Source organism: Syngnathus leptorhynchus, chromosome 17 (assembly GCF_054491065.1).
Source record: "Syngnathus leptorhynchus isolate UIUO chromosome 17, UIUO_Slep, whole genome shotgun sequence".
Lineage (NCBI taxonomy): Eukaryota > Metazoa > Chordata > Actinopteri > Syngnathiformes > Syngnathidae > Syngnathus > Syngnathus leptorhynchus.
In genome coordinates, this window is record NC_141211.1 from 4,480,764 (window position 1) to 4,497,216 (window position 16,453).

At 41.0% G+C, this 16,453-nt stretch overlaps 4 protein-coding genes across 5 annotated transcripts; all 4 read left to right on the forward strand.

The window, feature by feature from the left end:
- zfpl1 (zinc finger protein-like 1) lies at nt 1-2,533 on the forward strand. Of its 2 annotated transcripts, none has more exons than XM_085936791.1 (8): nt 1-208; nt 409-516; nt 606-717; nt 912-1,105; nt 1,255-1,333; nt 1,430-1,617; nt 1,707-1,824; nt 1,898-2,533. In XM_085936791.1, the coding sequence occupies exons 2-8, from the start codon at nt 415-417 to the stop codon at nt 1,969-1,971; spliced, it is 867 nt and encodes a 288-aa protein (XP_085792917.1). In that variant the 5' UTR covers nt 1-208; nt 409-414; the 3' UTR covers nt 1,972-2,533. The 2 variants fall into 2 exon arrangements, with proteins under 2 accessions (XP_085792917.1, XP_085792916.1); XM_085936790.1 differs by having other exon boundaries at nt 8-208; nt 1,430-1,603.
- A 1,428-nt stretch (nt 2,534-3,961) lies between these two features.
- On the forward strand, nt 3,962-8,076 carry LOC147043259 (uncharacterized). Its single transcript, XM_085936490.1, has 7 exons — nt 3,962-4,110; nt 4,187-6,167; nt 6,526-6,554; nt 6,634-6,786; nt 6,866-6,932; nt 7,008-7,112; nt 7,188-8,076. Exons 1-7 carry the CDS (start codon nt 3,962-3,964, stop codon nt 7,995-7,997), a joined length of 3,294 nt encoding a protein of 1,097 aa, XP_085792616.1. The 3' UTR covers nt 7,998-8,076.
- A 1,076-nt stretch (nt 8,077-9,152) lies between these two features.
- On the forward strand, nt 9,153-10,438 carry rom1a (retinal outer segment membrane protein 1a). The gene is made up of 4 exons (XM_085936045.1): nt 9,153-9,302; nt 9,408-9,838; nt 9,909-10,155; nt 10,232-10,438. The coding sequence occupies exons 1-4, from the start codon at nt 9,153-9,155 to the stop codon at nt 10,436-10,438; spliced, it is 1,035 nt and encodes a 344-aa protein (XP_085792171.1).
- A 1,086-nt stretch (nt 10,439-11,524) lies between these two features.
- Nucleotides 11,525-16,297, forward strand: frmd8 (FERM domain containing 8). Its single transcript, XM_085936650.1, has 11 exons — nt 11,525-11,916; nt 12,472-12,569; nt 12,654-12,821; nt 12,908-13,009; nt 13,197-13,255; nt 13,391-13,557; nt 13,646-13,858; nt 13,932-14,055; nt 14,149-14,298; nt 14,375-14,600; nt 14,665-16,297. Exons 2-11 carry the CDS (start codon nt 12,479-12,481, stop codon nt 14,775-14,777), a joined length of 1,413 nt encoding a protein of 470 aa, XP_085792776.1. The 5' UTR covers nt 11,525-11,916; nt 12,472-12,478; the 3' UTR covers nt 14,778-16,297.
- The last annotated feature ends 156 nt before the right edge of the window (nt 16,298-16,453 follow it).

Sequence of the window (16,453 nt, forward strand, 5' to 3'; positions counted from 1 at the left end):
TCATGAGATGAGACGGGAAGTGCGTGGCTGCAACCGGAAAAGACGTGGCACATAAACAGAAGCAGGAAGAAACCAGCTACACTCAAGTCAACTCATGACAGCCTCCACCCGAATCATTAATTCATCAAAATTCCCACATAGAACAGGGTTTATGTCATCCTTACAACATTTCCTTAAGCCACCGGGACTTAATTAAAGTCTGTTACAGGTAAGTTTGGCGTTAGCGTGTCAACTTTTGGATTGCTAGCATAATTAGCATGCGAACCATACTCTGATGAATCAATCCTTAAATGTCGCGTTCTGTCACATTGGATACATTTAACTCTAAGACAAGTAAACGCCGGTGATGATAAAGTGATATGAATGTTTTGTTAATTAGAAGCTATTGATTTTTGATTTTAACCACAGGGGGCTATGGGTCTCTGCAAGTGTCCAAAGAGGAAGGTGACCAATTTATTCTGCTTTGAGCATCGTGTAAATGTGTGCGAACATTGCCTCGTCTCCAACCACAACAAGGTCAGTGGGAGAAAACCAAAAGGTTGCATGATCATTTCTATATTTATCATCACCATGAAATCATTCACTTTTTCCTCCACTCTCCTCAGTGTATTGTACAATCATATCTGCAATGGCTTCAGGACAGTGATTATAACCCAAACTGTCCTCTGTGCAATAATCCGCTGATTGCTGAAGACACCATCAGACTTATCTGCTATGGTGAGATTTCCGTCATCTTCTACATCAGTATCAGACCTTATGACGTGTGAATGTAGGGATGAATTCTGCTGTCACTATTTATGACTATACAGCTCTATTACTTTGTATTGCACCGACCCAAAATCACAATTCATATTTGTATGTTCCACCAATATTATTTCAATTGAGTCAGCGATGCTTTGATTGTTTTCCAGATGTTTTTCACTGGACTTGTCTTAACAATTTGGCCTCCCGCCTGCCCCTCCATACGGCTCCAGCAGGATACCAGTGTCCCAGCTGTCAGGGCCCAGTGTTCCCCCCCCCCAACCTAGCCAGCCCGGTTGCCGATGTGCTTAAAGAGCAACTGTCATCTGTTAACTGGGCTAGAGCGGGTTTAGGGTTGCCACTGGTAAGGAGTAGTAACTCAAATGAGAATGATTTTTCTTTTCAAAATGTACATTCGTGTGACACTTCATTAGGGATATCTTGGAATAAAATCCTCACCGATAATGATAAAAGTCTTAACGATGTGCACATACTGTTCATGTTCAAATCCAGATTTACGACCCAGTCGATAGCCTTCAGGAGGTCTCGGCTAATGATGTAACAGACTACACTGACTGGTCGTCATTTAATGGTGAGTCGGAATGTTGACGCCTCTTTATATCTTTGTGTAATCGTTTTCGAAACAAAGCCGATAGATCGTTTTCTTTCTTTTTTGGGGGGGTTACAGCACAAGAACAGAGTCAAAGTTACCACAGCCGCTCCTACAATGCCAGCCTCAACCAAGCGCCAAATAATGCTTCATCGCCAGAAGAGGACAACTTGGGGAATGTGGATCCAAATAACAGAGATCACTCGATTGTCAACTTTCCAGATGACACTACATGCGTTACAATTCATGCAGGTAAAGACGAGCAGGCGAGTGGCTGTAACTTTTATTTTGCAGGGTGTCAAATTGGTTTAATCCTGCAAATCATTTCCTTGGGCAATTATTACAAAATATTCAGGGTCCTCGCCAAGAAAGATCTACGACACGAGGGACAACAGCTCTAGAAGACAGATGGATTTTGATGATGACAAGTACAGACGACGACCAACGTTGGGCTGGTTTGCACAAATTCTCAAGTAAGTCAAATATTTCGATAATTCTATAAATGATCATTGATGTGTAACAAACACTTAGTTGATTTTCTTTCAGGAATTGTACGGGCTCAAAGCGAACGGCTCTGTCTTGGAAACAGCGGGTCTTCATGTTCATTTTGGTCGGTGTAGTGGGATTCTTTACTTTGATTATCATCATGGCTAAACTTGGACGTGCCTCAGCTGGTTTAGACCCAAATTTAGATCCTCTTTTAAATCCACACATCCGTGTGGGCAAAAACTGAAATCAGGCATTGATTACTTATTTTCACCCACCTCCGCACCGCATTTATACTGTAATGTGTAGGGAAAAAAAATACTGGCACGCTATTACATAGATTGGCCGCTAGAGAGAGACATTTACCCACCAGGAACTGGGACCATCTCACAAAGCGTTCTTTCCATGAACGACCAACAAAGCTGCATTCTAATGAACAGGTCTAATTGGGAGAATATTTATCTTGACCAGTTGACAAACATTTAAAAAAATAAATTGTTGAATCCTTCACTATGATGTTTATAGTTGTGAATGTAAAAAATGGCTTCCACATGAATTGCAAACTGCAGTCATATACCTAATTATTAACACGTGTTTGTTTTCTTTTGAAATGGAGTGCTTTTAGATATATTATTTATGTTAATCTGTTGTTTTGGGGTCCTTTTTGATTATACATTAAATGGGAATACTACAGAATTTCATAATTGTGGTGCTTATTCATGAAATAATCCAAAATTGAAGAAGAATTCAGAGTTCCTGACTCTCAAACCATTTACAGTGTGAGGAGAATGTTTGTTTTTTTTAAAGTCATTACAAAAAAATTATAACATTTTCTTAACCTAGATAAACTGACGTTTACATTGTTAGTTATTTTCTAAATAATTAGACTTTGTGCAAGAAGGTAAAGCCAAACCTACAAAGAGAAATTTCATGAATTGACTTACTGGTGAGCAATACAGAGACACTCAAATAATTTCCACAGCTCTACTCTGTTGGATCCAGAGTTTAATTATGTCCTCTGGGGGAAGTCATTAAACTTAATAGAAGCGTCACTGATTATGCTGTGCTTGGTTGGGTTCGCAACAGTTAACAGATGATATAAAAGCTCTTTACCTCAGTGTCTCGATAGTCGCAAGAGTTCAAAATATAGGTTGTGCCATGCATTTCATAACACCAAGCAGTGACTCATGTTGTTCTGTGGAATCACTGGAAGAACCTCAGGCAAGCCGAGTCTGGAATATTCACAAGTACATCCTGTTAGCTTTGCATGCGTTCTTTTACGTCTTCCGATTTTCCATTGCGTTAGCGGAACGCTTACTGGAGGTTTTCACATTGATATTAATGAGCCATATTCCATTGACGCAGGGAAAGGTCATTAATATCTGCATTTCCAAAGAAGCCATATTCTGTTTTGTTCACTACAAAGCATGCAGTTAATTCATCAATTTCCTCAACATTCCGGTATTAATTAATGTAACATTTTATGGTTGGATTGTCATGCTATTGGAATTCAATACAGTTCTCACTAACTTTGAGTGTTTGATTGCCCATTGCATTGACATAATAGGGTCAACCTGATCAATAGGCCACCACATGGATACAGTAAGTATTGCTGTCTGTAATATTTATCTCTTCTCCCACTGATGAAAAAAATATTGACATTCAATTCTTATTGTTTTGTTTTTTTATCTGTCTCAAGAGAACACATTTTCTCAAAAGCACACTTCTACACTCACAACTGACCCATCTGTCATTGGGTGACACTGCAGTTTATTGAATTGCGTGTGTGTGTGTCTGTGTGTGTGTCACACGCTTCACTGTTCAATTGGGAAGGGCATCACACAGAATGTCATTTAGCTTCTGGGACAAAGCATCAGTGATCATCTCCACTTCATTCCGGTGGCTACTTTGAGACGGTAAGTAAACATATCAGCTGTGTGATGCAGTAGATTTATGAATTATGAAAGAAAAGTAATTAGCACTGTCACTGCTTTGTAATATAATTGTCATTTAAATATGTTACTTCACCTTTAATAAATGTATGTTATTTATTGAAATGTAAGTTGACTTAATGACCCTTTTCAATCAGGCCAACAGAAGATTTGAAGGTTAAAAATATCTGAAATGTGTGACCAACAAAAAAAAGTCAAGAACAAAAAAACAGAAGGCAAAAGTCAAGAAATGAAGCACCATCACTCCAAACAAACCCACGGTCACCTCCATCATCATCATCATCAAAAGAAGTTTCGTCAGTCAGATGAGGACAACCAAGAGTGAGTTTTGAAATGAATATAAATGATTGACATTTTATTTCATCCTTTCAACGGCCATTTTCTGTTTTTGAAATAGCACGCATTCAACAGCGGAGGACAGTTTGCTCAGTGATCACGTCTCGCATCGTTACCATCGCAAGCAACACCGTGGCCAGCTTTCTCTGTCTGAAACCTCTTTCACTTCATCATACGGTTCTTCTTCATCCACTTTCTCCTCTTCATCAACAACCGCCTCCTCTTCGTGTTCTTCGTCATCCACGTCAGCATCTTCCTCGAGTCTGTCGTCGGAGAATAGCAGTGAAGGTTCCGAAGAATTTCTTCTTAGGAGGCCCCAGCATTCGCAGTCTTGTAATAACATTTCTGAAAAGCACAAGTACATCGAAGAAGAAGAAGAAGAAGACACAGCACCTTTGATTGGAAACAGTGGTAAGCAGAAACAGGCAAAAGGCAAGTCTTCTCATAATGGCTCCAAGCAAGGTACCCGGAAAAAGACGCGTGACACAGCAAGTTTCCGCAAATCCAAATCTATGGAGGCCCTCACGTTCCCTTCCGAAAACGAAGAGCATGCAAACAAAGAAGAACAAGAGAGGAGAAAAAATGAAATCAGAAAGAATTTAATGAAGGAGAAAATGAAATTCTCTGCCTTTCTCAATGAGATCACTCGACAAGTACTCAGCCCGATGAGACTCACCACTCTGGGCGTTACGGATGCTCAGAAACCAAGCGGCACCGAGTCGGTTTCCAGCAAGTCCGAGGACAAGAGGCGACACCAGAGGAGTCGACCTGTCAGCGCCGACTCGGTTACCTCCAGCCAATATTCTCATTCTCAGCTTTCAAAGTCAAATTCCTCCCACCATCATCGTAGTCACGGCTCTCCAGACTCACCCAAAAGCTGCACTGACCTAAGTTATTTGGAAAGACATCCATCATGGTCCCAAACATCTCAACATTGCTCACGGTCACCCAGTTGGAAACAGAACCGCCGTCGGAACCAAGGAGATATCCAACGATGTCATCGTGACCAAAGCGCCCACCACAGCCCGAGTTATCACAGATACGCCCGTGACAAAAGTCCTCATCGTCATCGTAGAAGCTACAGTCCCGTCTTATATTCCAGTTATGAAGATTGCGACAGTTCCAGCTATCATCACGACAAACGTTCTCCTCATAATCACTATGAAGACGACCGTGACGGAGGACGCTACGGCACTTTAACTCATTCCCGTCATCATGACCCGGCTAATCCTCAGCAGAGTGAAGATCATTTCCATTATCGCCGTGGATACTTTCCTCGCCACGGAGGTCGTCGCTCTCCAACGTATCATCACGAAGAGCACCATAACCATCATCAGCAAATTCGCAATAGCTCATCACAGCACCACAAAGACCGTCCAAATAAAGGTCATCACCATAGCAACCATTTAAATACAAAACGTCCAACAACGCCACGTCATGGAAACCAAGCTCAAAACGTTAAACCCCTCTCAAAACATCACCATGGAGACCCCCGTGACCTTGCTCACCATCACGGTTTAAAGGACCAACATCATCCTACTCGTCAACATGGAGATCAGATCCTGCAACAAAACCATAACCACGGAGATGGACGGCCCCCGCAGAAATCCAAACCTAGTGAATTTGGAGACCGTCATAGGCCAAGTCATCATCATCAACATCACCATGGCGATGATCACAAGGCGGTACAGCAACCTGACAGCCAGAATTCCCATCATGGAGCTCATCACATTCCAAAACGTCCCCATTATCATGGAGACAGCCCAAGCCATGAAGATCGCTCCAACAGTTCTCAGCATCACCATAGCAACCACAACAGCGGAATCCATGAAAACCACCTTGGTCATCCTGAGCCACATCTGCACAAACATGAGCCGCAACATGAGGAGAAGCACCGTCACATAAAAGGAGAGTCTGCCGTCAGGTTGCCTCCACACCAGATAGGAGTTCTTTCCTCCAAGCTGGATTCAACCAGGAAGACGAGCAGCACCTCAAGTCGAGACGAAGAACAAACCGACTTCACCGGCCCATCGATACCGCAAGTACGCCATTTTTTTTAAGCCAGGGTTCTATAAAGTTGACAATTGCTTTAAATGGAATTTCCGTTCTTCATTGATTCCTCTATTAATCATCCATTCAGGAAGTTCCCTTTTTAAAACCCAAATCAATAATTTCCATGTTCGGCTTGCTTGATGATCGGGGTTTGAATAATATGCTCCTCTTTTGATTTTCCTTTCAGTGTGCATGTCACGATTTTCACTAGTCATCGTAGAACAGAAAACCCTTGTAAAATATTTGAAAAATTTATTCACACACAAATTGACGTCGTGTAAAATCCGGGCCCGTTTTATTAAATACAAGCCTGATATATTCACATCCGATTCTATTCTTTCTTAATAGGAACCAACTCGTGAAATGGAGAAGATTACGTAAGTGTGATTTGCTCTCTGCTAAGGAGTAACAATTCGGATAAGCATGTGAACGAAGATGAACCCTTCGTCTTTGCAGGCTCCCGAAAGGAGAGAATGAAGGTCAAGGTTTATTGACGTCAGCAGTCAAGATGGAGTGTTTTGGAGATTTTTTAAACAGTCATAAGATTTTGGAAGAAGAGCTCCAGAGGACGCGTATGGAATTGAGTAACCTCACAGAAAGTTTTAAAATGTAAAGAGAAATATTATCTCTAAAACTTCACATCTGGGTGTAAATGAAATATCAATGTGTCATTTTGTTTTGTTTTTAGACTCCACGAAAATTGTTCATCCACACAACAAACAAATAGCCTACTGGAGCAAAAACTGAACTCTGTGGTAACTTTATTTTTGTCCAAAATGTGAATTGTCCCCATGCACTTTGACCTTTTATTCATACTTCCTGTTTGACAGACAAAAAGCATGGAAGGAGAGCGCGAGAGGTTGAGCCGACGTATTTCAGCATTGACGGAAGAGCTGACCTCATCCAAGTATACCAACAATGTGGAAACATTTCATGTAAGACCTTCAAGTTTTAAGTAGATGAGTGGACATAAAAAAAATATATATATTCACGTTCTATCTGATTTTCAGGTCAATTCCGTGCTGAGCCAAACCAACGAGCATTTTTTCACAGACGATGCCATCAGTCAACTTATGCTCCCTCTGGCACCTCCTCCAGTCCAGTTCATGGACAGCCAAACCTACGAGAAGGTCAAAGCTGCAGGGCAGGAACAATGTCTAGGGTCGGTTCCAGAGGAGGAGGAGGAGGAGTCGGACTGGTCAGAAATGGGGGAAGAGATCCCGAGATTTCTCCTAACAGGGGCAAATAGAAATCAAGCATGGCCGCACAGGGAAGCAGACATGGACAAAGACAGCGAGTCGGAGGAAATTCTCTGTCTTCACACTCCTCGGCCTCTGCAGGTACCTCATCTCAAATTCACCATCCACAATGAGATTTTACCTGCCCCACCAGGCAATGCTTGCCTCTCAGATATAACAGATGAGAGCACATTTCGGATGGCCGCCAGCCAGAACCTTGGCTCGACCATATTGATCAGGTCAACTAGCCTGGAGCAAATCCCGCTTGCCTGCCAACAAATGCCAAAGGAGCTGAGAGGCACGGAGGCCATGATGGACCTCCACCACCCTGGGGATGAAGCTATTGATGATTTAGACAATGAGATCATCCATCATTGGAGAAGAAACAATGACAGGGATGGAAGGGCATTGGAAGCTGATAGCGCCCCCTGCAGTCTGCAATCTGTTGAGCAGATGCTCAACCAGTTCATGTGCGAAAAACCTCAATCCAGTGAGGGGATATGTCAGAGAAGGTCAGACATGCACGGATGGACAGGTGGGATTGCAGAGGAGGTTCTAGGAGGGGAGCAAACAAAGCTGTGATACAAAGATTGTTGGCTTAACTCCGTATACATAAATTATTTTGCTCGTTTTTTTCCCCCCCTTTGAATTATCTTTTTAATCTGCTTCATTGAAATTTTATTCTATTTGGGATTGTATAATTGATGTATGCATGTAGACAAATCCAGCCATTACCTTTATTCCCCTCAAGGACTCCTGTTTGTAAATACTTCAGAAAATTATAGTCAAAGATTTGGAAGTGGAATTTGAAAGAATTTTGTAGATATGCTATTCTGTATAAATGCAATTTGAATAAACATTGATGTTTTTCCTGTGTGAATATATTTTCTCTGTAATGAAAAAAATATATCAGGAAAATTATTCACATCTGCTCTGACCACATAATTACAGGAATGAAATAAACAAATGGGAAAATATTTTCTTTATCTGGAATGTGCTTGTTTTAGGTTTCATCTATCTTCTGTGAAAATATAGGACACATTCAAATTCTCATGTCAGCCCCTGTCAATTGACTGGTGAGTTATCCAGGGTGACCTCACCTCTCTCCTCGTGTCAGCTGAGATAGACTCCACCCCCTGACCTTGCACGAGATACGGTAGGTATTGATCATAGATATTCTGAAATGTAGGTTATATGCAATATCCTAATTATTTTTTCTTCTTCACACAAATCATGTTAATATATAATAAATAGAAGGTTCAATATATATTGACCGACTAAATGCACGATACAGTGTGCATGTCACTTAACGGGTAGCTATCACACTCTCGTTTTTTCAAATCCACTTTGTCATTAGTGTCTGTTTGATGGATGCTGAGCAGACAATGGCCTAGATTCCCCTGACCATCTTAATAGGATAGGCAGGCATTAGCATTAAGACGCTCCCAGCGTTCAGGTTTGCCAAATCCACTGTGTGGAGCTGCGTCGCAGTCGGTGGGACTTTTTTTCACCACTTTTGGGAAAAACAAAAATAAGGTGACCTGATATGTGCTTGTAAATTGTTTTCTTCTAGATGTAGCATTTTACACCAATATCTTATTTTTGTCGATTTTCTATCTGAGTTTCAGTTTGAATCTGAATTTTCAGACAAAAACAGCCTCGTCCCACCCCGACGTGCTGTCGCCGTTCTCCTTCCCCTACTTCCCCCGGTAAGGCTCGGAGCTCCTCCTCGCAACCATGGTGGTGATGAAGATGAAGTTCCCCTTTGAGAAAAGGGTGAAGCTTGCTCAGGGATTGTGGCTCCTGTCCTGGTGTGCCACTGTAGCCGGGGCGGTCACCTTTGCCCTCGGGTGCATTCTCAAGACAGAGCTACGAAGGAGGGCAGAGGTACACTTTATTTTTTCTCCTGAACATCTTCCAGAAATATGCACACAAAAAAAAAAGTCTTACGTTTGACATATTTTCATTCCATCTTATGTGACTCTCCTGCAGGTAATGGATAATACCGACATACATATCGTGCCCAACACCCTCATGATAGTTGGTCTGGCCTCGTTGGGCATCAACTACTTTGCATCAAAGATCTGCCAGGATGCCTTGGATGCTGGCAGATTTCCTCGCTGGAAGACCTTTTTGAAGCCCTACTTTGCCGTTTCTTGTTTCTTCACTGTGCTCATGCTGCTAGCCATCATTATGAGCTATGCCATGAAGGGCAATCTGGAGTCTTCTCTGAAGGTCGGCTTGAGAAACGGCATCCGCTTTTATAAAGACACAGACACCCCGGGACGCTGTTTCCAGAAGCAGAACATCGATCGCTTACAGATGGAGTTTCAATGTTGCGGAAACAACGATCACAGGGACTGGTTTGAGGTCCAGTGGATCAGCAATCGCTACCTTGATTTCAACTCCAACGAAGTGAAAGTGTAAGTCATGTTTGCCAGACGTTAGACACCAAATGAATTTTTGTAAACAATCTTTTTTTTTTTTTTCCAGCCGCGTCAAGAGCAACGTCGACGGCCGATACTTGGTAGACGGAGTCCCATTCAGTTGCTGTAATCCCAGTTCTCCTCGACCGTGCATCCAGTATCACCTTACCAACAATTCAGCTCATTATAATTACGAGTACGAAACAGAGGAGCTCAACATCTACCTGCGAGGCTGCAGGGAGGCCCTGGTCAACTACTTCATGGGTCTGATGAACAGCATTGGAGCTGGAGTCCTCTCAGTCTTCCTCTTACAGGTGCACATTGCAAACACAAACTTTTTTTTATTTGTATTTTTTTTATTCCTGAATAACACCACCTCCTCGTTTCCAGGGTTCCGTGCTGGTGAGTTTGCGCTTCCTGCAGACCTCCTTGGAGGCAGTAGCAGGGGAGGAGAACACGGAGATTGAGACAGAAGGATACTTACTGGAGAAAGGAGTGAAAGATACCTTCATGGAGTACTTTGACCCTGTGCTCAAGTTCCTGCTGCTTAAAAATCAGGTACAGGAGGGTACTCCTGAAGGCGCAGCAGCTACCTAAACACAAAGTCGGACACGCTTATGTAAATATTTTATTTTTCTTCTACCTGTCACTTTAAGTACCTGGTATAGATAGATCAACAAAGTTACGTGAATAGAAGCAATTACATGAAATTGGACGTTTTATGACATCTGTGCCACAACTCAATTGTTAGGAGTCATCATGACAATGAAAAACAGAATAATTGCAGTATTTGTAGTATAGAATCATCTTGGGCTCAAAACATTTGTATGTAGTGTTTATTCTTGTTTTTACTTCGATAGATATAATTAAATTTTATTGAAATTTCATTTTGTATGTCCATTTTTAACTATAATGCATTTCACCCATCATTAGTTAATGCATTTTCTCCTGTAATGGGGAACAATTGGCTCCTGTAATGGAGAACAATTGGATTAAGAAAACCGATTAAACTACTTCAGTGATGCACTGAAAGCCATTAAGAGTGTCCTCTAACTTGACACCTCAGTTAGTCCCGTTAATCTCCTTTGTTAATACTAAACCTGCTGCCCTTGCAGTCTCATATTGTAGCTGCATTGCAAAACTAATTCTTTTTAATGTATGTGTTGTTGTATAACATTGTAAATAAAAGTTATAATAATGAAACAAATCAAAGTGAGTTGAATCTAGAATAACAATGGCTATATGCACTATATAATGGGACTCATTGGGCTTTCATTAAACACTTAAGTCAGTTCATTCCTCAGAAATCATTTTACAGTGTAATTTATTGGAGACAGTGGATAGAAATTTTATTAAAAAAGCTTTTATAAAACCTGGATGACTTATTATTATTATTATTATTATTATTATTATTATTATTATTATTATTATTATTATGCAACACTCACTGTACTTTTTTGCTGACCTACTTTCCGTCGCTCCGTGGTGTGCAACGGAATCATTATGATAAATACAAAAAAATAAAAATTATTAAGTATATTTATTATTTATTTTTATCTTAATTGTGCGTCTTTTCACTTTGGCATGGTCTAACGTCAAGAACTATATCAGCTTACTTCATGTCTGCATAATTATAGCTGCAGTGACGTAGGATCATGTGACCCAATGACGCCACTGCCACCCGGAAATACTCTTGACTCTATTTTGGATTCGTCATTTCTGAACCAGTTTTGTAGACGTTTGATTCATTGCGTTAAGACGCAGTTTATTACATTTATTTTCGGTTGTGTTGTAACTTGTTTGTTTATATCCACTTTTACACACGAGCGTTTCGTGTTTTTTTTTAGAAGGTGACTATTTAATATTCCAGTATTTGAACGAAGCTGTCACACCCAGTAAAGATCCGTTCAGAATGTCCGATTCGTTCGCCATTCTTACACTCCGGAAAGCTAGTTTGCGGTAGTTAGCAGGCACTAACTAATAGTTGATAAAAACAAATTGTAGACAAACGTGTCTAATGAATTAACTTCTTGACCAAAGACGACAGAGCAGTGGAGCAACCCCCAAATTGACAGGTAGGTCGATCACGACTGAAATGTTAATTGTTCTATAATAGCACCTATAGTTTGGATGGTATGCTAACTCAAAAGTAAGTCATCATGAACGCTAATAGTTTGGGATTTAAAAATAAATCTATGGCCTGACAGCTGAATGAATACATGAAAAGACTCTTTTGTGGTACATTGGCACCATGTTTACAATTTTGTGAATCTGAATATCTCATCTTTGAACAATTGCGTCACCTTGTATGGAATTCAGTTCCCATTGTTTATCTAGCTAGTTCTTGTTGCCGGACTTGCTAATACTTAGCACAAGTTAGGGTTGCTGGGAGCGTTATAGCGATGAACTAAGTCCTGTGGAATCCCTTGTTGATGGGCAGACGAAGAGTGACACATTGAGAATAAACGATAATACCCCGTCAACAAGTTATCTTTACTCAACTGGGGTTAGGGTCGTTTTGGTTGTTATTTTTAATTAGCATTGGACTTAGTAAGGGAGGAAACACTGAAAGGGGACTTTTGAGAACTATGATTTTAGTGTATGAATCAAGACATCTGTTTGTGTTTCAGATTTGAAATGGAAGGAGATGTATGTAGCTTCCCCCCAAACTCTTCAGATGACCACTCACAAAGAGGAAGTGTTGCTTCTTCTGCCACACTGTCCCACTGTATGAGTCCTCATGTGAAATATTCATCAGGGAATGTTTTTGGTGGATCTTTTGTTTATACTTTAACTGTGTTTTCCCTCCCAGCTCAAGATGTGCTCATATACTTGTTTGGTGACAGCGCGGTGCATTTATCAATAGAAGGCCTTGGCAGTGCCACTGTGCAGGAGTTGGGCCGATCTGTCCGAGAGGCTCTTCATGTTCCTGAGTCTGCGCAGGATGCCTTTGCTTTCTGGCTGTCTTCTCCGCTACTTGGTAAAAAAAAATTATTGACTTTTTTTGCATTGGAACACAATACACAGAAGATGCATCAGATTTTGTGCTTTGTTTTTTCTCAACAGAGCTGCAGTTAAAAGCAAGGCACCAACCTTACAAGGTGTGTCGCCAATGGCAAGACTTGCTGTATCGCTTTACGGAAGCCTCGGAGGAAGACATTTCACAAGGTGAATGTTTCGATCACAACCTTTTTTTTTCGTCTTCTGTTAGATGCTGATGTTGTTTTTATTTGAATTTTAAAATGAGTTATATTTAGTCAAACTTTGAACAAAAATGCTTAACAGAATTTCTGAATTTCCGCAGCATCACCACGCCGTCATGCAGTCAAAAGTTACTCTCTTTTGTTTTCCTCAGACGAGCCTTGCCTCCAGTACCGTCGGAACGTGTTTTATCCCAAATCTAAAGAGCTTCAGGTACTTTATCCTGAGGAAAAGCATGAATAAAGGAAATTATTATTATTTCTTTTACAGATAATGCACTTACAAAAAGCATTTTTGCTTTACCGTCGCTTAGTTTGATGTTGCCTCAATCATAACAATGATTTTCAGATAGAAGATGAGGGAGTGCTACGACTTTTATATGAAGAGGCCAAGAGCAATATCATCACTGGACGATACCCCTGCGATCCGGAACACTGGGCCTCTCTTGGAGGCTTGTCTCTTGCTCTTAACGAGGGGACAGGCTTGGACAGGCAAAAATTGACCACTACTATACGGTAAGTAAAGGCAAATTCAGATCAATGACAGTTATGCAGTCCAATACGGTGTTCTGTTGTCATTGATGCTGAGTTTGCGCACCCCTAGAGAGAAGAAGCTGTCTTCTTTCCTACCGGCACACGTGGCCACGGGGGGTGGAGGTTTATTCTCCACATTGAGAGGCAAGTCGAGCCGTCAGGCAGGTTTGGAGCAGAATCTCTTGGAGGAGTACAGAAAGATCAGTATATCTGAAGACTCTCAGCAGGACTCAGAGCTTCTACAGCTGTACCTCAGAACATGTCACTCTCTTCCTTATTATGGGTAAGAGATCTTCTAATTACAAAAAAAAAAAAATCAAATCAATTGCGGACAACATTCTGACTTTTTCAAACAGGTGTGCTTTTTTTGATGGGGAGATTGACAAACCCGCCCAAGGGATCCTTCAGAGGGTGAAACGCAAAGCTGTCAATGTTGGTATCTCGCTGGAGGGAGTTTACGTGATGGACGTCAAGGAGAAGGTGGCTGCTCTTTGTTTGTGGGCAGTCGAATATTTTCAGAATTGCCGATTCTCACAATTAATCAAATAACTTCTGGAACGTATTTTTCTTCAGCACGTACTTCTCGGCCTGCGGTTCAATGAACTTTCCTGGGACCACAGCTACCCTGAGGGGGAAGGCGATTCGCACATCCTCTGGCTGGAGTTCGATGGCGACGAAGATGGCACTCCCGTCAACAAATTGCTGAAGATTTACTCCAAACAAGTGAGTATATTGTGTTCTTTAATTTGGTCAGTTAAGCTCCAGATTAACTATATGTTTACGCGTCTCTGTTGGTCAGGCAGAGCTCATGAGTGGCTTCATTGAGTTTTGCGTGGAGCTCAGGTCAGTGTCCGAGGGAGGGGCCGCAGCAGAAACAGATGGCGATGCAAGTCTATCGCAACAAGCCTCTGGAAAAGATGACAGCAAGCATGAACGCGGGGGACGGCGTGGAATGTTGCGCCGGCAGAGTAGCGTCGTATGCAGCCGGGTCCATTCGCTTAATACTATAAATTACGTCGACAATGGTGAGTTTTCCCTCTTTGCTGATGACAATGCAAGGGACAGTTAACATGAACATTTTTGTTTTAGGCAAAGAAATCAAATGCTTAAAGCCAAGAAGAGCGGCATCGTTTTTCACACGACAGACATCTGGAGCCACATACTCCTCTGTGCAAGTGACAGAGAGCCTGGAGCAGGGTTAAGTCACCACCTCCAGCTCTGCCACCTTTGGGCAAAGACCAAAACAAAACATTTAAAGGAGACTGGGGATTGACACAAAAAAACTCCTGAACATATGTCGGACCAAGTGAGGGATCTTATTTTGACCATATTTATCCTCTGACATTGTGTATATTTTGCAGGTATGTTAATGTGAACACCAAGTGATTTTGTTAGTTGATATGCCTCAAAGGGTCACAAGTGTAGTTGGCATCGAGTGCAAAATAGCATGAGAAAATGGCTGCTACTGATAACTGTCGCAAAAACCTTTTGACTGTTCTGCAATGCTCGTGGGCAAAATCCAAAAGCCACTTTTCAGCATAACAGCTGACTTACCTCTTTTTCCTTTGCAATCCTTGATAGCCTGAGTGAATCATTACCACATCTCGGCCTATTAATTGACTACAAGTCTAAATAGTATGCTTGAAGATGTCAGTGCCTTGTACGTTTAAAATGGCACCTTCAGGTTTTTTTTTTTTGTGTGTCTACAGTAGGCTATTAATATTTGCTGACTTCAGCACCAAGGGGTGGAATGAAAGAATAGGTGACAAGATTCTAATTATGCAATTGGGGAAAAGGCAATTTGACTAAACATATCAAAATAACATCTAGCCAATGTTGATCATATGTACTTTCATTGCAAAACAAAATGCTGCAACAAGCCGATGGGAATGTTTCTTCATATGGTAAACTGACCAAGGGTCACTGACTTTTTAACATGCTACTAGAAACAGAGCAGAAGCATCTTGCTAAACATCTCGTGCTTTAAGCCATTCTAACATCAATTTCCTTCCTTAATTCCCCATGCAATCAACTCAATATTTGTACTTTAGTACACTCATATATGTTATGTATCCAACTTTTCAGAATCAAAGATGTTATTGCTCACATACTATGCATGTCACATTGTAGAATAGGCATTCCAATTCATGTGATCATTTACTATAAGGCTGCACTGTCAATACATTTGTTGATTTTTGTACTGTACATTATTTGTATCTATTTTTATGTCCACATACATGGGTTTATATAAGAGACTGAGGTCACGTTTTCTCTTCAAAACTCACTCTCAAGTGCCTTTTGTTTTTCTGTTCTACAATCAGTGGAATTTGGCTATTGTTTGACCAGTGAACTGTGTACTCTTTCTCAAGTGTTCGCCACATTTAGCAATGCAAATCAACTTCTTGGTGCTTGTGGAGTTTGAAGTGAAGATTGCTTGGTCTGTTTGCAAACATGCTGCTCTGTGTGATCCAGCTCAAGATAATAGAAATGGGCACGTCCAACATAAGAAGGGAACTTTAAATACTTAAGATCTTTTTCCTTAGTATCACTTTTTTATTTGGTCTGTCAAATGGAAAATCTTGCTTCCTTAGATCAAAGTACATCATTTATGTGTTGAGTTTGTACTTTATCACATAGTGTGTTAGAGAAAACCTAGACTCACTGACCCTGGATTGTATCACCACTGAAACTGCGTTTAATACATTAAATAATATTCAATTGCCTTTGTATTATTATTTTACATTATTGCAAAACGGTCTCGTCTAATTTTAATTATATGACCAATAAAAGGTATTCTTTTTATCTTCTGGACACAGATTAATTAGTTATTTAAAAAAATAAAATATAGCGCACTAACTACAACCCCAATTACATATTC